The sequence below is a fragment of the Paramormyrops kingsleyae genome, chromosome 22, assembly GCF_048594095.1.
Source record: "Paramormyrops kingsleyae isolate MSU_618 chromosome 22, PKINGS_0.4, whole genome shotgun sequence".
NCBI classification, from domain to species: domain Eukaryota; kingdom Metazoa; phylum Chordata; class Actinopteri; order Osteoglossiformes; family Mormyridae; genus Paramormyrops; species Paramormyrops kingsleyae.
This window is the reverse complement of record NC_132818.1, coordinates 2,846,664-2,869,191: the sequence shown is the minus strand read 5'-3', so window position 1 is coordinate 2,869,191 and position 22,528 is coordinate 2,846,664. Positions and strand designations below refer to the sequence as shown.

The window sequence follows — 22,528 nt, the reverse complement described above, 5'->3', positions numbered from 1 at the left end:
TTACCTTTTTTATGATAGAGTACAGCCAGGAGTTGAGGAAAGTGTGCCTTCCTCTAATCTCTGACTGAAAGGAGGATGTCTTAGGGGTCAGCCTCCCTTGGCCATGTCGTCTGACCTTTTAATATTCCTCTGAAGACCTCCCACCCCACCCACTGTAAAGCCTTTTAAGTGGAAAGCAGGGTAAAGTGTCTCTGCCTGGCCAAGCAGGTTAATCCCACCTGTCATGGGTCTTCAGCCCTGTTTCCCCTGCCAGCTTTAAGAGTCAGAGGTAGTTAAACATTCTGCCAGGTTCCAGGTTTTCCAGCCTGCTTGTATTTTAGGCATCTCCACACCTCAACGGATGCGCGTTTGCTCACCTGTCAGATACACTAATTCACCCATCTGGACTTTATAGCCCTTAAAGGACAGCCTTTTATTACTACTTACAAGGCTTCTTCAAACAAAACTAAAAGCAGCTGGTTTCGGGGCTTGGGGCCATAATGGATGGGTGATTGTAAAGCTTCTGAATATGGAACACCATAAGCGAGGGACAAAATGGTATGTAATGACCTTTTTCTGGTCCTAGGTCAGGTTCCGACCTGTCGGTGTGGGGAGGGTGGCTCAGTATACCATGGATGGTAGTTCATGCTCATTTTGGACCATCAGGACACCACATACAGGGAAACTTTAGTTTAATCCAATTTCTACTGTGAGACTCATTTCCACAAATCATGGTTACTGTTCTTTAGCTGCCAGCCTGTGTACCATACAGGGTTTTTAGGATCTGAGAATAGAATCAAATGCACAAAATTGCATTCATATTTGGTTCTACTCTTGCCTGTGGCAAGGAGATTGCAAGGATATCTGTAGACACTGTGGCACAGAGATTCAAAATCTGCCCGTCCGGTTGCTTGCTAGTCAAATTTGGTCTATTAAAAAAGCAGAAATGTCGTCATGTTAGGACCTTATCTGATTGATTGAATGCAAAGCTGCTCTGTTGTGAAGGGGCACGGGGCCTCTGTTAGGGTCCCCGCAGCCCAGCCTGCAGTGTATGTGCAGATAACCGGCTCTAAGGACTGTTTGGCTGTCCTCCCACAGGGACCTGCCTACCCTGCATGGTGGACGTGGTTCCGGTGAAGAATGAGGAGGGAACAGTTATCATGTTCATACTCAACTTCCAGGAGCTGCTTGACACTTCGCTGAGGAAGGGGGGGCTCAGGCAGCACATAGCCCAGGGCTGGGTCCGGACCGGTTGGTACCTCTGAAAGATCTTGTATCTCCATGGTATCACTTAATGGTGTTTTTTTAACCCAGATGTTATAGGTTAATCAGATGTGAATTCCCAAGCTTTTGGGCTTTGGTTTATGTTAAGATACAGTAACAATTTCATTGAAAGGAGCATGCTGGGAGTCCTGATAAAAACAGCAATGTGTGTTTTGTGCACATGCACAAAATACTACAGGCATGCTGCCAATGTTTGTAACACGCATGTAGTCATGTGCATGTCCCCAGCCACTGATGTCACGCCCACCCTCACTGCAACCCCAGGTCAGAGGCACCGGCTGAGGCTGAGGCTGCCGTCTCTGCGGGCCATCTCCCTGCGCCGAGCCTCCCAGTCCAAGGACCAGTTTGAGGGTGTGGTGGTGGACTACCTGCAGGTGAGCTGACCACACCTATGTAGCCCCAGCATCATGCACATGGGGGCCCATCAGCCTTTAAAGCCATAGTTCTCAATCCGATCCTTGGGGAGCCCCAGACAGTCCATGTTTTTGCTCTGGGAACTGGGAGGGAGCAAAAACATGGACCATGTGGGGGTCTCTCAGGATCGGGTTAGGAAACACTGTGTTAAACTGGAGGTCCTGTGCTTCCAGCCGGGAATGATATCATCGAACACTTTTCTTGACATGATGTAAACCACTGCTGTAGACATATAACAACACATAAAAGATAAAATGTTCAGACAGGAACAGACACTACAGGACAGGCGATCTGGATGGCTGGGACCTGCATGACACAGCTTGCCCCTCTGTTCCAGACAGCAGTGAGCACTTCAAGAAAGGGATTGATTACTGGCAGGAAAACTTAACACTTCAAAACTATGCATAGTATAAGGTGTCAAAAGTACCAAAACATTACCACATTGTGCATTATTACTACTTTAGTGTTTAGTGTGTTCTCACAAAGCCTGGATTTGATTCCCACCGTACTCCCTGTGCTTGTCTGCTTCTCTGATGCTTCAGTCCAGAAGTGAATGGTTTGGTGAATATTTAAGCCTAAATTGCATCTCTGACGTGTCTGTGTTCCACATAAAGTTCAAAATCCGAAGCCTCTGGGACATGTACCTATGTACCCTATGGCGGTCTGGCATCCCTCTGGGACATGTACCTATGTACCCTATGGCGGTCTGGCATCCCTCTGGGACATGTACCTATGTACCCTATGGCGGTCTGGCATCCCTCCGGGACATGTACCTATGTACCCTATGGCGGTCTGGCATCCCTCCGGGACATGTACCTATGTACCCTATGGCGGTCTGGCATCCCTCCGGGACATGTACCTATGTACCCTATGGCGGTCTGGCATCCCTCCGGGACATGTACCTATGTACCCTATGGCGGTCTGGCATCCCTCCGGGACATGTACCTATGTACCCTATGGCGGTCTGGTGTCCGTCCAGGACATGTACCTATGTACCCTATGGTGGTCTGGCGTCCGTCCGGGACATGTACCTATGTACCCTATGGCGGTCTGGTGTCCGTCCAGGAGGTCCCCTCCAGGGTGTCCCGTACTTCCTGGGATGGGTTCCAGGCTCACAGGTCAATCTTGTGCTAGATGAATTTGCATCTCTATCCACAACTTAGATGAAGCTTAAAGGGAAGTAATGAGAATTAATATGTTTTCAGTGATGTTAGTATGCCCAGGGGGGTTGGGCGGCCAGTTGTCCTTGGACCCCAGAGGTTTTTTTTTTCTCCCTACTTGGGAGTTTTTGGTTCCTCTCCTCCGTTGTCTTCTGGCTTTCTTCTTTCTTTATTCAATTTCTTTCCTTCCTTCTTTCCCATTCTGTATCTCCCTCTACTTATGTTGTATGTGTCACAACACAACCCTGTAAAGTGCTTTGGGACAACTTTGTTGTGAAAGGCGCTATATAAAAATAAATTGAATTGAATTGAATAAACAGCCTGCACCTGAATCTGCAAGAAAGAAAGCAGCAGTATCAGATCAACCCAAACAGGTGGAACATGGAGGGTATTTATTTGATGTTTTGGTATGATTTTGACAGTCTGCTTTAAGCCTCTTGTTGCTATGTCTGTGTAATGGCAGTCCCCCCCCCCCATCCTTGTTGACTGACTTCTCACCCCCCTGCCACCCCCGTTGCCCAGCCTGGCAGTGAGGACGTCCCTCTAAAGGAGTTCCGCATCCCCTCGAAAGAGAGCTGTGTCCAGTCTGAGACTGAGGCCCTCATCGAGCCGGACCGCAGTGGGGCCCCTATCGGCCGCCCGTCCCCGCGGAGCCTCCTGGACCCCAACGGATCCTTCCACGAAGCTGGCCTGCCCCGAAGCTGCTCCCGTGAGAGTGTGCGGAGCCTCCGTCGTGCCTCCTCGCTGGACGACATCGAGGGCATGAGGGCTGACTGGTCCTACCGGGGCAGCACCTCCCTGTCTGGCAGCAGTGAGTCTGATACCGCCTGTGTGTGTTTGTGTGTGTGTGTGTGTGTGTGTGTGGTCCAAGTTTACTTTCAAAATGGTAATAAGCATAGCACCAAGTGAGTTGAGTACAACCCTGGAAAAAGTGGAGTGATTGGAGATGCTATGGCTGGTCTTCTGCTCATGCCCCCCCCCCCCCCCACACGCAGACCTGAGACCAAGCCTTCCGAACTCCACATCGGACTCGGACCTGATGAGGTACCGCGCCGTCAACAAGATCCCGCAGGTGACGCTCAGCTTTGCCCACGAGAGACTGCGGCCTCCTTCGCCTGCTGAGATCGAGATCTTGGCGCCCAGCAAGCTGAAGGACCGCACACAGAACGTGACAGAGAAGGTCACGCAGGTGGGGCCTCACTGACAGCGCCCCTCTGTGGTTGACAGATGGCCGTATTTTACTCGCAAAGCCTGAGCTTCGTCCTGACTGTGTGTGCAGATGGTGCAGGAGCTGATTCTTGAAGGTTTGCGGCAGAGCTCAGGCGTCACAAACGCCTTGTGTCAATCAGATACGCGCCAAGGCATTTACAGAAGAGCCCCGAAGCCCCTCCACGGCTGTCTAGTGCAGTGTTTCCCAATCTGGTCCTTGGGAAGCTACAGACAGTCCTCGTTTATGCTCCCCCCCAGCTCCCGGTAGGAGCAGAAATGTGGACTGTCTGGCAGGGAGCTGGGAGGAAGCAAAAATATGGACTGTCTTTGGCGTTCCCAACCCGGTCGGGAAACACTGATCTAGTGGTATGCACGCTCATCGAAGTGAGCTCAGCGTGTGCGTGTGCGTGTGCGTGCATCTGCATGGGGGAGGCTTCTGCAAGCATGCTGCACTCCGGGTGTGAGAAGAGCTGCTGCACCCAGCGGCTGATGTGTCCCTCGCTTCTGCCCGCCCTTCGGCTCTTGTGGTTTCGCGTCGCACACCACCCCCCCCTTGCATATATGACATGACATCCAGCTGACTCCTGACTGTTCTGACACGCTGTCACATTTCCTCACGGGCCATGGCCTCAGTGCACTCATGATGATTAGTATAGTAATACTATGATTCTGAATAGGCCTGAGAGGCACCTGCTGTCAGATGGGTGTGGTATCGCGTCTCTCTGGCTGGGCTAATGGCGGCGCTGAGGCGCACATGATTAGCAGTGTCAAACCCCCACCCCCTGCACTGTTCCCCTTGAAAATTAGCTACATCAAAAGCATTGGGGTAGTTTTCAAACCCTACAGACTATTTTCAGTGGGGGTGGGGAATCTTATGCACAAAGGGCCGGTGTGTATGCAGGTTTTTGGGATAACCTTTAGGTCAGCTGTTCAAACACAGGTGTGAGGACCCTTCAGCCTATTAGTCCTCTAATTAGTAATCTAATTAGTGAGTTGCAGCGAAAACCCGCATACACACCGGCCGTTTGCGGATAAGACTTCCCACCCCTGATATACAAGGTAATAAAACTGTGACATACATGTAAATAGACTAAATATGTGTGCATGTGTGTGCAGACTTGAAAATCTCACTTCAGCCAGCCGATCAAAGTTGACAACCCTGATTCTGTAGCAGTCGGCCTTAAGATGTTTGTCATAATGTATAAATTCCCGCGCAGTGTGTCAGGTTATCTGAGTCCTGGATTCTCTTGCTTGTGCACTACCCAGAATTGACCCCTGCACAGTGACACTGCGGCTGGCTCAGTGTGGGCACATCTCAGGGACTTCTGTCACTCAGTGGTGTCTTTATCAGCTTTTAATCTTCCAGCTGTTGAAGTCACGCTCTGCCAGGCAGCAAACAGCTTGCTGCAGCTACTCATATACTTCTCCCCCTACCAGCCATGAAATTTGAGTGTAACCATTCTGTGTATCTTTAAAAAGATACATCAGCGTTAATGATGGAGTCTTTCCAGAATCCTTAAAGCATATTTGTGTTTGTGAGAGATACTTGTTTGCTAGTTATGAAGAATATTTATTTTATATTCTGTCTGTCATTTGCCCTGTCGAGGTGAGGGGGAACATGGGCATCCCTCCGGGACATGTACCTATGTACCCTATGGTGGTCTGGCATCCCTCTGGGACATGTACCTGAGTAATGTCCAGTGTGAAAGAGGCCATTTAGCCGTTTAGCATCAGGTGTGTGGAGTCAACGTATAACCAGAGGCCAGTAGTTAAAGCTCCTGTGGTCAGTTGGTTCGGAAGTGAGGCTTTGGATAGGTGGTGTAGATCAGACACGTGTCTGTGCAGTATGAAATACAATCAGATTGTTACGTCATCTCATGTGCAAATTTATTCTTCCACTATTTCACTTTTTTTGAAAGAATGATCTCTTTATAAGCCTAATTTCATTGACGGGGTTTCACTTGTAATTAGCGATGGAGGGGTGGTGGTGTTTTTGTAACTGTATCCTATATGCAGTTTAGCATGTTTGGATTTCCGTATGTTGCATTTCCTCCTGGTGTTTGAATTTGCTTTCCATTTAACTGGTGATGGTTTGGCTTAACATTGTTTTACCTTTATATAGATGAGACTGGGCCTGCCAGACTGATTTCTTTCCTTACTCATGTTGTTAACAATGGCATCTGTTTGTTCTGTATACATTGGTTTATTTATAATGTGTGGGGGTGCCTCAACCCTTCAATATTTTTTTTCTTATTCATTAAGTTTATTCCAGCAGTAAACACACTTGTACAATGGAATTACTGAATTCTTGAATCTGATTCATCTGGAGGGTGTTAATTAACTTTCCATAACAGTACATGTAGTACCAGCCAGGTGAAACAAAGTTGTAAATCAATGTGAAATGACTTAGGCAACAGTACTTTAGGGCCAGGACCGGTGGTCAGTGATTAAATACCAAAATGATTTACTGATGTAATGCACTTAGTACGGACATACTTTACATTCCTGTGAGAGGGAGGGGGGAGGAGCACACACTGATGACAGCACGTTGCCACACCCAGCACACGACCACCTCAGGGATGAGAACCTGACTGCAGCCATATGGCAGGTGGTACCTCAGCACCACACTAGTCTGAATGGAACAGTGATTTTTTTCTTGGTGGCTGGAGTGCCAATCCTGCCACCAACCCCCAAATTATCTGTGTAAGTTGGAGGATCTCTTTGCAGGGCTGGATGTAGATTAACGTCATATCCAGGACAAAGCAATTACAGGTTAAGGGCCTTGCTCAAGGGAGTAGGATCACTCCTGGCATTCACAGGATTCGAACCAGCAACCTTCCAGTTGCTGGCACAGATCCCTAGCCTCAAAGCCACCACTCCATCCACATAAATGTTAAATCTTTGTGTGTGAATTTGCTTTCCTTTTAACTGGTGATGGTTACACAGTCCTGTGTAATGTGCTTAAACAAGATGGTGTGCAAGTGCAGTTTTCTTAATCGGTAGAAGGTAAATTACTGTTAATTAGTGCTGTATTGCGATTCTTGAAATAAGTTGGAAATACTATAATTCCATTCACTTGCAATAAATGGTCATTTTGCCCACCACTAACTATACCTGTTTGCAGAAGGTTGCCAGTTCGAATCCCGCACTCAGCAGAATAGTCGCATTGCCTTTAAGCCAGGGGTAGCCAATCTTATCCGCAAAGGGCCGGTGTGTATGCAGGTTTTTGGGATAACCTGTAGGTCAGCTGTTCAAACCAAGGTGTGAGGACTCTTTCAGCCAATCAGTCGTCTAATTAGTAATCTAATTATGGCATTGCAGCGAAAACCCGCATACACACCGGCCCTTTGCGGATAAGATTGGCCACCCCTGCTTTAGGCCCTTGAGCAAGCCCCTTAACCCCCCCACCACAAAAATGCTCCAGGGGAGTCAGATAAATGGCTGACCCTGTGCTTTGAACCCAAGCTTCACTCTCACCTGTCTATATATCCACATGTCTCAAAAGAGAGCAAAATATGTCGATTGTTCTAATGTACACATACTTATACAAATGGTAAATAAAGTTTAATGAAAAACGTTGGAATAAAGTTTGCTGTAAATGTATGAAGCATGAATGTTGTATGTTACTCGTGTGCTAGGGTGTCTGGTTCTGCGGCTTGGACCTGAGGTCAGTGTTAGTGTTGCTGGGAGTTTGTTTCCCGGAAGTCATCCTCCTGTATATGAGGTGTGAGGACCTCTCCCCCCACCCACTTGATGATGTTCAGTGGGACTGCAGGAATGCAGGCTGTGTGTTGCTTCTGCTTATGTTGGCTTTCTGGCTAATTGGGTTTTGATTTGTTACTGTACAGCGTGTGGTATTGATTGTCCGGCATTGACCGCCCTGCAGCTTGTGTATCGTACCATGTGACAGACAGACAGTGCCAGCAAGAACCCGTGTGTGGGGGGTTTGGAACCAGGCCTGCACCTTTCTGAGCTGCGAAGTTCGGACTGAGGGCTGGGGCCCACCTGTGTGCATCTGGGATGGCCAGTTCGGTTGTGACCCATCTCAGTTCCGACCTCGATCTGCCGGGCCCAGAGTGAAGTCAGACCTCACGTGTCCATTACACATATGACCTGACACATCCCCGCATTTATACTATGCAAAGCGAGACCCGCGTTGTCTTGTGGGGCGGTCGCTGCAGAGACTGTGTGTCTGATGTGGGGGGGGGGGAGCCTACGAGTGCTGTCAGCGAGCACGGCAGCTCTACAAAGTCAGTAACTGGTCGCTCGGACACCCGCCATGAGCAGAGCGAAACTGGGCCCTGAGACTGTGAGTATTCTGGTTGTGTGCTCCCTGCCAAACCTGCATCCCCCCCCCCGAGAAACCCCAAGGCTGCACCGTGCGAAACCGCAGGGTCCCCTTGATACGCTGTGTATGTTTGTAATTTTATTTTTTTATACATTCTGGAAATGGATTCTTCCCTTTGAAGTTGGTTTGAAAAAAGCCTCATGCATAGTGGGGCTGCGATTTAAAGTGCTGCCTGTGTCAGTGACATTATCCCAAACTTTTAAATGCTTATATGAAAAGGCTGGCACTCTCAGTGCCAGCACAAGCATTTCATTACGGTCTCAATAAAAAGGAACTGAAGCAGCCCGTTGAGCATGTTAACTGAGAATATAATGTGATTAGTGTGATTAGCAAATGCATGAAAGTACATATGAATGAATCTAAGTACAAAATGGTGAGTTGTGTGTGTATAGAGTACTTCATGCAGATGTAGCAAGAGGTGTGTGTGTTTCAGAGAGCCATGGCTTGTCTCAGTATCAGTGATGTCTGCACTGTGATTTCAGCTCCAATGTCTGTGGTGCTCCCTGTACCCTCACAGTGCCCCCTGGTGGATTGGAGTCAGGGAGCAGAGGCCTAGCCGTTCTCTCCGATCTAAATCACACCCTCTGAATAATGGTATGATAGAAGTTTTATCTATGGATTCGGCTGCTGTGTTAAATGGTACAGCTGATTCTTTCTCCAAATAGAAGATTGAAACTGGTAGCCATTTTGGATTTAATATTTGAGCGTTTGTTTCATCTTGTAATTTACTCACTGAGTAAATGGTCACTGAGCACCTGTAGTGTAGTGGGTTCAGTTCCCATCTCCATTTCTGCTTGTAGAGTTTATATGTTCCCACATAATTCTCCAAGCACTCCTTTTGCATCCCTCAATGCAAAAACAGTTGGGTGAAATGGTACCATTTTAAGTGCAAATTGTGAGCATGTAATCTGTGGTGCACTGGCATCCCCTCCATCATGTAAAGGTTCACTATATGTTACACTATATTGTAATCAACATTTAGTTTAGCTTTAGTTCTGGTGTTGTTTTATTAGTTTTTATGTTAATGATGTACATCTGTTTTTTCCTTGCGGAACCCCGGAAGGGACATGGAGGAAAAAACATCGGTGTACTTTTGCGAGATCTCGCAAAGGTGAGATTGAATTTTTGTGAGATCTTGCAACACTTATCCATTGCCATTAATAACTGTGCTGTGTCCATTTAAAGTACAAAAGATTAAATTTATTTATGGACTAATAAGTATAAACCTAAGTGATACAGACATGCCCTGTAAAGTGTGCTTTAAGCATTAAACTTTGGGGGACAATGCACACCATGTAAGTGTCATTTTATGTATTAAACGCATTTATTTCTTAATAATTGCACTGTGTCCATTCCCCGCCAGTGACCGTAAGCAAGACAGTTGGACTAATATTTATAAACCTAAACAATACAGACATGTCCAGTTAAATGTGCTTCAAGCATTAAACTATGGGGAATAATGCACACAATGTATAATGTGTTTTTATACATATTTATTAATACTTTCACTGTGTTCATTCACTGCCAGTGACTATAAGCAAGACAGCTAAGCTATTGATCATGAAGTGCACATGCAAACATTGAAATATTAAATTTTGCCATAAAGAAATCTGAAAAACCAATGTTGCTTGCTTTTGTTGAAAGATATTACAGTCAGAAAAATGAATGAAATGAACGCTAACGTCACCACAGTGTCAGACTTAAGGTTTTAAACCCGAACCCAGGAGGGGTCAAAACAGGGTAGGGAGGATCAAGCGAGGACAAACCAGGGTGCGCACGCACACACAGGCAGCAACATCAATGACTGGACTGGGGAGCTTAAGACAGTGAGGCACTATATACACCACTGACGAGGGAGCAGATGAGAGGCACCTGGGGTGATCCACACAAGAGCTGTAACAAGAGGCAGGATTATACAAGTAACAGGTGTGACTCGTTAGAGCCACACAACAGAGAGAACGAGGGGGAAGGGATGCAGGGTGTGACAACATATTGAATTACTGTACACTTATCGTTGGATATTTCTGTGAAATTCCACTTGTAGTAAGTGAATCATCACATCTGGCAACTACTGCATCCTCTGAAATGAGAGAAATTCGTTTGGCTTTCAGTAATTTTGCAAAAGACATGTTGAATTACTATACACTTATCAGAGATTTCTGTGAAATTCCACTTGTAGTAGGTGAGTCATCAAATCTGGCAACTACTACAATTTCTGAAGTTTCACAAATTGGTAGACTATGTATGTGAAATTATTGTATCTCTTTTAGGATTTAATTTTAAAAGGCGACTCAAATTGTTTGTTCTTCTTCCAAGTGTCTTTTTGTGTTAGAAAATCCCTGTTCTTACTGAATGTACTTTATAGACGGTCCCTAGCAAAAGGCTGCCCTTCCGACGCTGGTTTATTTGTTTCAAGGAATATGCCGCACAGGGGAGGCAAAGCCGAATATCCAGCCAATATAAAACCAACTTTGCCACGGTAACTTTCGGGTATATCTCCCTGCGGTGGTCTCGCTTGATGATGTATGCATGGAAAAGTGGATCTATACTGAAATATTCCAGAAAGCGAATTCGAGTTTAAACCTTAACACCAACATCACGGTAAAGTTAGCTATGTATGCAGTTTTCCAGCTGTAGTATCTTTCAATGTTTTAATATATTTCAGTGTTTGTGTGTGCGCTTCACGTTCAATAGCCCAACTGTCTAATGGACACAGTCTGTATGACTTAGATTTATACTTATTAGTCCATAAATATATTCCATCATCTGTACTTTAAAGGGACACAGCACAGTTATTAATGGCAATGGAAAAGTATTGCGAGATCTCGCAAAAGCCAATCTCACCTTTGTCAATTCTCGCAAAAGTACATCCCAAATTTGCCAGATCTCACAAAATTGTGTTTTTTCCAGCCACCGTTTTTTCCCCCCTCCATATCCCTTCCAGGACTCCGCAAGTTCCAATATATTTTAGTTTAAGTTTTATTAATTTTATTTCTAGGGATACATGGAAAGTTGTAGGACTTTTGCTAACTGCTACAAAATGTCTCAGTGGACTCTGTGGTTCAAGTGCATTACATGAAAGAGGCCCAAAGATGAACAGTCCGTTACTTTAGCTAAATAGTAAACAGTAACACAATATTTTACATTTGTTTTTCTTTTTCAGTTAATTGTAGAACCATTATTTTAGTCTACAAAAGTTTTTGTTAACGAGAATAACCCTGCCTCATGTACTGTAAGCACATAATGCATGGCTAGTTTTAGTAAAAAAAAACATTTAAATATTACATCCATAGCACACTTCATAAATTTTACTGTACAGTCCTACCCTAGGCCTGGTGGGGTAGAACACGGTTGCCTGGCGTGTTGGCACAAGAAGCATGAACATTCAGCATCGCAGGTAGCCTGGCACTATGATGTGCAGGCGTTACACATCCACATCAGTGGGAAGTATGAACCAGGCCTTAGGCTAGACACAAACCAGCATAATAAACATTTATGATGTGGCTTTCAGTTCAGCCTTGTAGTTTTTTTCTGTATGGAGAATACATATGGTTTTGGAACCGGTGATTGGATCACCTGAATTCAAATTTTTGGAGGGGTGTCCCAATACTTTTGTCAATGTAGTGTATTCATTGGCAGCCCACCAGCTCGGCAAAATTTATCATAGGTAACTAAGTAAAAATTTACCGAGGGGATATTTTCATCATATCACGCAGCCTAGTCAGTGATGACACATGAAAGAACAGGCAGAGATTTGGTGAACCTGATTACAAGGCAGATAAAGTTAGCGGCTTTAGTAAAGATTCTTTGGAGAAGTAGGGAGATTGTGTAGGGTAGGCTTGGGTGGTATTACAGTAATATTTTTGGTATATCACGGTATTTTTGGGTGGCAAAATTTGTTGTGGGCGAACCCTGCCCCGAACACTAAGATATCAAAATACTGTTACTTTTAAGAATTCCATCTAAATATCATATACCACACATAATGGATGGCATGATGGTTTGAAAAATGAAATGTTGCCCAAGCCTAGTGTATGGGAGCTAGAGATAGAGGAGGGGGGTGTGGGAGGTGTCGGGATTAGATGGGGAGCAGGGGGTGACAGGACGTTCTGGGGAATACATTGTTGTGCCAAGAGCATCTAGAGGTGGTAACGAGGTGTAAAAAGTCTGAGAACCAGACTGTCACGATTAGGCAGGAAGGTGAGCAGGGAAGCAGGAGAGCGAGCCGAACTGACGGGTAATCAGGGGTTTTAATAAGCAAAAGACAGACAGGTAGGGACATCTAACGGACAATACAATGACGGATCTGACGAGACGTACTCAGACGCGGACTAAATACACAAGACTAGCCAGACATAACAGGACATGATCACAACCAGGGATGAACACGAGGTAACGAGGTGGGCGTGGCACACATTAGGATCGGACGGAGCTGGGCGTGACACAGACAGCCCATGACATGATTTAAATTATAATTAAATCCGGACTGGCGACCAGTCGTTTTCCACAGAGACTAAACACCAATAATTTCATGCCCCCCACCCTGATCTGGAAGTTTTAACTTATCATTTTTTCATGCTTTCATGCTATACTTTTGGCTAAAAAATTCATGTGGCCTGTATGTGCCACGTACTTGTCTATGTGTGGTGTGGGGAATGTTGGATGACACTATCATTTATTCCAATATTTTTCAGTTACAATATCCCATGTTATTTTTTTGGTCATCACCCGGCCCTAGGTGATGTCTTTCAATTATGGCTTAAACAGTGAAATTTTTGGTATGTGTAGCATTGTGTGTTATATAAAGACCGGCTGGTCACTCTGAAGATGTTTTCTCACCAGCTTGGATATTTTTATAATAATCTCCTTCCATCTCTCTCTCTCAATCTGTTTTTCTGAAGTCTAACTCCAATGACTTGCTTGCACTCAACACGGTTGCTATGGGAACCAACATCATCCCAGCAGCCACACAAGAAGTTGGCATTGTGAATATTTTGGTAAATCCATTACCTATGAGAATAACACGTGGATTGTGAATATGAAATCATATTGTGCGTTTTATGAACCAGCTGGTTTCGTTATGATGTTAGCCAAAATATAAAGTGAGGCTTAACATTACTTTTGCAGCTAAGCTTGACTACCCCCTCCCCACCCCCCCAGGGCTGTCAGGTGTTTTTAGGGGAGTCCCTGTGACAGAAGTCAACATATACACTCACCTAAAGGATTATTAGGAACACCTGTTCAATTTCTCATTAATGCAATTATCTAATCAACCAATCACATGGCAGTTGCTTCAATGCATTTAGGGGTGTGGTCCTGGTCAAGACAATCTCCTGAACTCCAAACTGAATGTCAGAATGGGAAAGAAAGGTGATTTAAGCAATTTTGAGCGTGGTTGTTGGTGCCAGACGGGCCGGTCTGAGTATTTCACAATCTGCCCAGTTACTGGGATTTTCACGCACAACCATTTCTAGGGTTTACAAAGAATGGTGTGCAAAGGGAAAAACATCCAGTATGCAGCAGTCCTGTGGGCGAAAATGCCTTGTTGACGCTAGAAGTCAGAGGAGAATGGGCCGACTGATTCAAGCTGATAGAAGAGCAACTTTGACTGAAATAACCACTCGTTACAACCGAGGTATGCAGCAAAGCATTTGTGAAGCCACAACACGCACAACCTTGAGGCGGATGGGCTACAACAGCAGAAGACCCCACCGGGTACCACTCATCTCCACTACAAATAGGAAAAAGAGGCTACAATTTGCACGAGCTCACCAAAATTGGACAGTTGAAGACTGGAAAAATGTTGCCTGGTCTGATGAGTCTCGATTTCTGTTGAGACATTCAAATGGTAGAGTCAGAATTTGGCGTAAACAGAATGAGAACATGGATCCATCATGCCTTGTTACCACTGTGCAGGCTGGTGGTGGTGGTGTAATGGTGTGGGGGATGTTTTCTTGGCACACTTTAGGCCCCTTAGTGCCAATTGGGCATCGTTTAAATGCCACGGCCTACCTGAGCATTGTTTCTGACCATGTCCATCCCTTTATGACCACCATGTACCCATCCTCTGATGGCTACTTCCAGCAGGATAATGCACCATGTCACAAAGCTCGAATCATTTCAAATTGGTTTCTTGAACATGACAATGAGTTCACTGTACTAAAATGGCCCCCACAGTCACCAGATCTCAACTCAATAGAGCATCTTTGGGATGTGGTGGAACGGGAGCCTGGATGTGCATCCCACAAATCTCCATCAACTGCAAGATGCTATCCTATTAATATGGGCCAACATTTCTAAAGAATGCTTCCAGCACCTTGTTGAATCAATGCCACGTAGAATTAAGGCAGTTCTGAAGGCGAAAGGGGGTCAAACACCGTATTAGTATGGCGTTCCTAATAATCCTTTAGGTGAGTGTAAATAATGAAGGTGGCAGCATTTTTGCTGTCCAATTCTGGCAATTCCCACAGAACACCCTATTGTTCTTACAGTGGAATGGGTGATTTAAAATGTAAAAGGCAAAATCTATAATCCTCCCTTTTTCAAGTTTTAGTTGAAATGTGAGACTTTGAGTACATTCCCCACTCCTAAATCTGACATCGCTGTCACTGTCCATCTCTCCCTGAATAAAGGTGACCTGGGAACGTCCCCCAAGTCAGGGAGTCAGGGCAGTTCACCCATTGGAGGGGGCAAGGTCATATGGTGTGTCAGGCGGTATAAAAGCCGTGAGTGTGCTGGCGGGCATCCAGGGAGCATGTAGGAGCCTGACTGTGGTCCCCAGTGAGAGACCTGCCACCACAACTCCCCCGAGCTGGGGGGCCACACTGTGTGGGAATGGCGATGGAGGAGACGGGCTGCCACGGCGACAGCCCACACTGCTGTGCAGGCGAGCACGGTGCCCTGGAACACCTCACCATGGAGGCTCTGGTCATAATCCCGGTCAGTGTCCAGCACCACTGCAGAGTGCAGCCCAGCTTCATCCAGCCTGGGAGTGCCTGGGGTGGGGTCTGTCCTCTTATTGTGGTAAAGTCTTAATCATATGGGCAGGTTTTCATCACGGTGTACCAGAGAGTCCTAGCCTACAGTGACAACTCTCTGCTTACTGTCCGTGGCTAGGGCAGTTACTTTGTCTAACCCAGTGACTGTTTGTTAGTGATTTGTTACCACTGAGCAGCGAGTAAACACCTCTCCGTTTAGGCTACAAACCTCTTAAGCAGCGAAAACCAAATTCAGTGTTTGACTGCTCAGACTCAGTATGGAAGAGCTCCTTCCCACAATGCAGTGCATATTCTGGTATGTAAATCTGTATGTTATGGGGTAACAGTGGGATGCTGCTGCTTTCCCCTCCTGACGGGAGCTGTGTAAGACTACAAATGGACCGTATTTTCCTCGGTTGTGTTATGGTTTAGATGGTTGCCAGCTTTTATATGACAATTTTCTAATTTAGTGGTTATTGTGTGTTTGTCAGGCTCTCCGCTCCCTTCCATCAGCCCTTCACCCTTTTGGACTCTCTCCCCCCCTGTGTTTCCTGGACTGTCTGCTGTCCTACAAACTGACAAATCGATGTGTGAAATGGGTGGCTCCGCAAATGGAAAATCAGAGAGATTTGTGGCCTTTGTTGTTTCTGGTTGCACTGGCGTGAGGGAGGCAGCCATGAAACCCACAATGGTGTTGTTTCAAATCCAGTGGTCACATGTTACACATTTATCACAGTTTATGATCGTATTTGGAGTCTGGGCCCCTGTGGTGATGAGTCTGACATGTTTCTTAGAAATGAGCCTGGTAGTGGTGTCCTGGCTTCCTCTGCCTCCACACGCTCATTTTTGAGTTTTACTGTGCATCTGCACACCATTTTCATCCATTTTCAATCTGTTTGACCCTTTGAGGCTTCTGTAGATGAACTGGTTGGGTTTTTTTCTTGCTGAATATTTAAATCAGCCTACAGTTCCAGATTAAAACAAGCTGTTGTTCAATTGGATCTTTACTTTTACAGCGGTGTGTGTGTGTGTGTGTGTTTGTGTGTGTGTGTATATGTACATATCCTGGTATGCACTATCATCCCATCCAAGGCCTGGTGTTTCCTTAGACTGGATACCCTACACTAGATATTCATTTTAACAAAATAAACAGGTCGATGTCTATTATGTCAAACTACCCTTGTCCGTTACCAGCCACTGCACATGTTCTATACATTTTATTTTGTGCACTTCTAATCAGCTAGAGTTATCATGAATGACGAGCTAAAGCTAATGCTTAGGGTCTGTGTTAATTTTGTTTGTAAATCTAACAATTACACCATATTTCCATGCTCGATCATCAGCCTGATAATGGTTTTCCTGGTGTTCCTTGAGTTTTTGTATTCCTCATTGTTTTGATGATCTGACAAGAGGCTCTCTGGCGCCGCCCTACAGGTACTGTCGCTGGGAGCGGATGTGCTGCCCGAGTACAAGCTGCAGGCTCCTCGCATCCACAAGTGGACCATCCTGCACTACAGCCCCTTTAAGGCAGTGTGGGACTGGATCATCCTGCTACTGGTAATTTACACGGCTGTCTTCACGCCCTACTCAGCTGCCTTCCTCCTCAACGAGCAGGAGGACGAGCGCCGGCGCACCTGCGGCTACACCTGTAACCCGCTTAATGTAGTGGACCTAGTGGTGGACGTCATGTTCATCGTGGACATCCTCATCAACTTCCGCACCACCTACGTCAACCACAACGACGAGGTTGTGAGCCAACCGGGCCGCATCGCCCAGCACTACTTCAAAGGCTGGTTCCTCATCGACATGGTGGCCGCCATCCCCTTCGATCTGCTCATCTTCTGCTCTGGCTCCGATGAGGTGTGTGAGATGGGAATGGTTAGTGCTGTCTTCATCCTAAATGTTACCACCAGGCCAGAACTGAACTGAACATCTTGTTCACTGAGTGGCCAGAGACACGTGAACCTGAAATGTCCACTTTGTTCCTCGACGTATGCTCCTTCTCTTAAATCAGAGGCTGCTTTTTAAGGCCCTCAATAATGAGGATATCTCTTTAGAGCAGATACATGTGTGGTAAAGAGGTCTGCTAAACAAGTAACTTCTAAAAAGTCCACTATGACCCCCAGCCCCCCATCCCCGTAAATTAGGTAAAATGCAGGGCTACTGACTTAGACAGCAGATATTTAGATTCCTCTACAAACAGCAATGAGGCTTTTGATCCTGCAAGCTGGGGCATTACTATCCCACAGGGTGACTGAGGTTCACTGGTGGACATTAGCCACCATGTCCCCTGAGTGGAAAGTGTTGGGGGCAAGCCTTCTAAAGCGGGATGAGGTAGCAAGCCACCATGGGGGTTCACAGCCTGTGGTCTGACTGCCTGTGCTGTTCAAGTCAGGTGAGGGTCTGGGAGTGTCCAAGATGGTCCAAGAGTGCGTGGGACAATCTATGTGGGTGTATCTGTGTGGGGGGATGGGAGGAGAGATCAGGTTTATATTACATTTTGGGGAACATTTGGTCTTAAGGTCGTCATGTTGGGATTTGAGTTTTCCCTATAGAAATGAACGGACAGTCCCCACAAAGATATAATTACAAACCTGTGTGTGTGTGAGGGGTCATGGGCCATGTGAACTATAGCTGTCAGGAGGGGAAGGGGGCCTCATGTTTCAGAATTAAGTATCTAGTGTGTTATCCTTTAAAGCAGACTCATTAAAGGACAAATGTAAATGTTAAGCATCATTTTCAAATAGTAGCCAGGGATCCACATGAAGGAACATGGCATTTCAGCTCTGCCCTCCACCTCCCCAGCCCCAGACCACGACCCTGATTGGCCTGCTGAAGACGGCCCGCCTCTTGCGGCTGGTGCGTGTGGCACGGAAGCTGGACCGCTACTCAGAGTATGGTGCCGCCGTGCTATTCCTGCTCATGTGCACCTTCGCCCTGATCGCCCACTGGCTGGCCTGCATCTGGTACGCCATCGGCAACGTGGAGCGCGCGGGGGCCTCACGTGTTGGAGCCATGAAGATTGGCTGGCTGGACAACCTGGCTGACCAGATCGGCAAGCACTACAACGACAGTGACGTGAGCTCCGGTCCATCCATCAAAGACAAGTACGTGACCGCGCTGTACTTCACCTTCAGCAGCCTGACCAGCGTTGGCTTTGGCAACGTGTCACCCAACACCAACCCCGAGAAGATCTTCTCCATCTGCGTCATGCTCATTGGATGTGAGTACCCGCCGACATGGGGTCACGTGTACAGAAAGGGGCACTGCTGAGAGAGTGTGTCTCCCTCCTTTCTGTGAATCTCTGTGGTTTATGTGGTCTTGCGATGCAGACACACAACCCGATTAGCCTGTTAACGATCCCCCTATCTGCTCCCCACAGCCCTAATGTATGCCAGCATCTTTGGCAACGTGTCTGCCATCATCCAGCGTCTTTACTCTGGAACAGCCCGCTACCACACGCAGATGCTTCGGGTCAAGGAGTTCATCCGCTTCCACCAGATCCCTGGGGGCCTGCGCCAGCGTCTTGAGGAGTACTTCCAGCATGCCTGGTCCTACACCAACGGCATCGACATGAATGCTGTGAGTCCTGCCCCGTATTTCCCACAAACTAACGCAAACGGCCACTCATTAATCCCCCATGCAGACGGCACTGCAGGCTCGCATGTATACACCCCCTCATTAACCCCCCATGCAGACGGCACCGCAGGCTTGCATGTATACACCCCCTCATTAATCCCCCATGCAGACGGCACCGCAGGCTCGCATGTATACACCCCCTCATTAATCCCCCATGCAGACGGCACCGCAGGCTCGCATGTATACACCCCCTCATTAATCCCCCATGCAGACGGCACCGCAGGCTGGCATGTATACACCCCCTCATTAATCCCCCATGCAGACGGCACCGCAGGCTGGCATGTATACACCCCCTCATTAATCCCCCATGCAGACGGCACTGCAGGCTCGCATGTACTGTAAATGGCCCCTCATTAATCCCCTACATACACTCACCCATCCAAGTACATGTACTGCCCAGATGCATTGATATTCCATTTCAAAGCCCTATGATGCCTTCAGCAGATAAGCTCTAGTGTCGCTTCACTGGTGCGTAGTCTTTGGTCCCTATTTGGCAGTCAGTACAATTGGTGCTGATCCCTTATTAGAACACACTAAACTGGGAGTGAGCGGTGATCGCCTGAGGGGACGTCAGCAGCAGCTGATGCGAGAACCAAGCCAGTTCTGTGCTTGCCTGTGCTCTTAAAATAAAGGGGTTTGATTTGCCAGGTAGGAGGTAACAATTCTGCAAAACAGTGGGAAATTCAATCTTTGCATCATAGATGAAATGTAAAGGCGTCATCTATTATTCACCAATGCTAGTTTGGATGAATCCTATACACACAATTCATGTGACATGGGAATGGGTATTTGAGAGAAACAGGGATGCCGCTAGAGATTTTGGGCCCCATGACAGCATATGACCAATCCAGCTATTTTTTAGGTCTCTTTGTTACTAAGGGGCTCTTGGACTGGCCATAACATCCCCCCCCGCCCCCATTACGGTGCCGCCGGTCGGCAAGCACCTTTTTTCTGACAATTGACTAAATATGATGAATTTGCTGCCCACTTTACCCCCCCCCCCCCCCCCCCGGCTAGCCAGGAAGCCTGAAACCATAATTGGTTTCAGCTTAATCTGAGGATCAGCCTTGATGCAAACTTACATATGGAGACTCTAAATAGCCTGAAATCAGGAGGACAACAGCAGTTCAGACAGAATTGCTCTGCCCTCTTGCTCTGTCGAGGGCCTGGCCAGCTCTCCATGGGCCGTTCCCCATCGACCAGGCCGCCCCAGCGGTCTGCGCGTCTCTTCCCACATGTCAGGTCTGGGATGACGTGCTCGTCCTGCCCTTTCACGGTGTGCTGTGGGGAGGCCAGCGAGTTTCTCTATATTGTCTGTACACAGTTTCCTGTTGGGCACATGCCAGGAGTGGGTGTTTGTGGCTGGCTAAATGAGGTCTCCGGGCGCACAGACGCGCTTTGCACAGATTTATGCTCAAACCCCCCTCGGGACGTCCCAGGCCATAAGGCAGTGTAAATATTTAGAGTTGCGGTTTGTTTACGGGACGCCTTGTCGTCCGTTCACTCGTCTAGCGAGTGTATCTATGATGTGCCTCAAATCTGACTCCCTGGCCAATTTGGGACAAAACGCGCAGCAAACCAGAAAAAAGGAGGCGTCGCTCCATCCAGGGTTGCATTAAATCTCCACTCCGATGTGCAAGGAATGATCAGCCTTTAAGAGTGCCAGAGTGGACGATATGTGGAAATTTTCAAGGAGAGGTGCGCAGTGCTCCTGTTGCTAGGTTAATGGAAGCAGACGGGTCCGTTCAGTGTGGAGATGCACCGATCAGACATTCGGGTCTGCTGTCGGCGCTGATCCATACCTATTAGACAGATCGGATATCGGCCATATGTAATCGATTCACGTCTCATACTTTAGTTTTCGGCTGTCTGTTAAACGATAGCTCCTATTTTTTGTTAAATCGATGTGTACAATCAGCCGCACAACAGCTCATTCCCATTTTACTTGTGTTTTGTGCAGCATTCAAGCTGAATACTAACGCTGCCACTTGCTATTGGATGTGAACTCGGTGACATACATCTACTGTGACATGTCTACTTTATTTTGTTTTATTTTGTATAGTGAATTTTGTGCTGCACACTCGCTCTCCCCCTCTCTCTCATGCTCAGCTACATGTAGCACACACACACAGACTCTGCTTTTAGTGATGGTGGCAGGAAGAACTAAATGTTCAAAAGTGTAATTACTTTTCACTTGAGTCGATGCTGACAATGCCCAAGTAACAAGTCTCCTGCAAGTAAGGGCCGAAACACCAGCAATCTGTTGAAACATCTAGCAAAAGTCCATCACATGCCTAAGTATGAATGCACAGTTTTTGACTGCCTAGCTTGTAGGATATCTGTCGTTGCCCCAGGTATGTTATGTTTGCTAGTGGCCGGGAGCCCACACACGGTGTTAAATTATATGAGTATGAATTAATGATTTAAAGTAACCATTAGCCAGCTGATTGTTAGTAATAATTCAGAGTGTACATATGTGTGTATATTTGTTACATTATCTTACAAAGTTAGGAAAACGATATTTAAGTCAAGTATTTAAGCCTGATGTTTCCGTAAACATAACAGAATAATTTCAGTCTTCTCCCCACAGTGAGACATACAGTTAATTATTAAACACCGGTATCGGAGCAGTACTCTGGATTACCCAGTACCGAAAACCCAGGTACTGGTATTGGTATCAGACCAGTTGGATCTGTTGCATCTCTAACTCGGTGTGCGGGTGAAGCCCTTTGAGCGTGTGAACACAGGGATGGATATCTGACACATGATAACAATAAAACCTGAACATTGCAGGGCTGTGATATTAAAAAGTAAAGACAGCCCCCGGGTTAAGAAAGTCCAACTTATAGATAACAGCTCAAGGTCTATCGTGACAGTATCACCTATTCTCTCAGTAATATCCCCAGCATCCCAGTGCTGTTTCAGATGAACTCCAGGCCCATCTACTGAAACAGCTGCCTAGACTGATTGTCTGGTTCTTCCTGGTGAGCGTCACTGTGATTATCTCTCTAATGAAGGTGCTGATGACCCCCACCCCCCAGGTCTTGAAGGGCTTCCCCGAGTGCCTGCAGGCCGACATCTGCCTGCACCTGAACCGCTCACTCCTGCAGCACTGCAAGGCCTTCCGGGGGGCCAGCAAGGGCTGCCTGCGGGCGCTTGCCATGCGCTTCAAGACCACGCACGCCCCACCCGGTGACACACTCGTGCACTACGGTGACGTGCTCACCGCCCTCTACTTCATCTCCCGTGGCTCCATCGAGATCCTGCGCGAAAATGTGGTGGTGGCCATCTTGGGTGAGTACTCCCTCTGACCCCTCCCCCATCTAACCCCTCCCCCATCTGACCTCACCCCCATCTGACCTCACCCCCATCTGACCCCACCCTTTTGGTCCAGCCCCATCTGACCCCACCCTTCTGGTACCATATCCTGGGATGACAGTCTGCCAGCTGTCAAAGACCCCAAATGATGTGTTACACCATTTCATGTGAGCTGAGGACCTGTTCCTCTACACTGTTAA

General features: G+C 47.0%; 1 protein-coding gene across 7 annotated transcripts in view; it reads left to right on the top strand.

Moving 5' to 3' along the window:
- Positions 1–22,528, top strand: part of kcnh6a (potassium voltage-gated channel, subfamily H (eag-related), member 6a) — a 56,563-nt gene that overhangs the window by 25,203 nt on the left and 8,832 nt on the right. For 4 of the 7 annotated variants that reach the window (XR_011984790.1, XM_072705113.1, XM_072705114.1 and 1 more), the window contains exons 3-10: positions 1,078–1,230; positions 1,528–1,637; positions 3,360–3,648; positions 3,833–4,026; positions 16,806–17,249; positions 18,177–18,594; positions 18,754–18,953; positions 22,028–22,304. Coding sequence is in view for 6 of the 7 variants with exons in the window: in XM_072705113.1 (XP_072561214.1) it covers positions 1,078–1,230; positions 1,528–1,637; positions 3,360–3,648; positions 3,833–4,026; positions 16,806–17,249; positions 18,177–18,594; positions 18,754–18,953; positions 22,028–22,304 (2,085 nt within the window). In the remaining variant the exon portion in view is untranslated. The remainder of the gene's footprint in view (positions 1–1,077; positions 1,231–1,527; positions 1,638–3,359; positions 3,649–3,832; positions 4,027–16,805; positions 17,250–18,176; positions 18,595–18,753; positions 18,954–22,027; positions 22,305–22,528) is intronic. The other 3 variants (XM_072705111.1, XM_072705110.1, XM_072705112.1) reach the window with 3 other exon arrangements.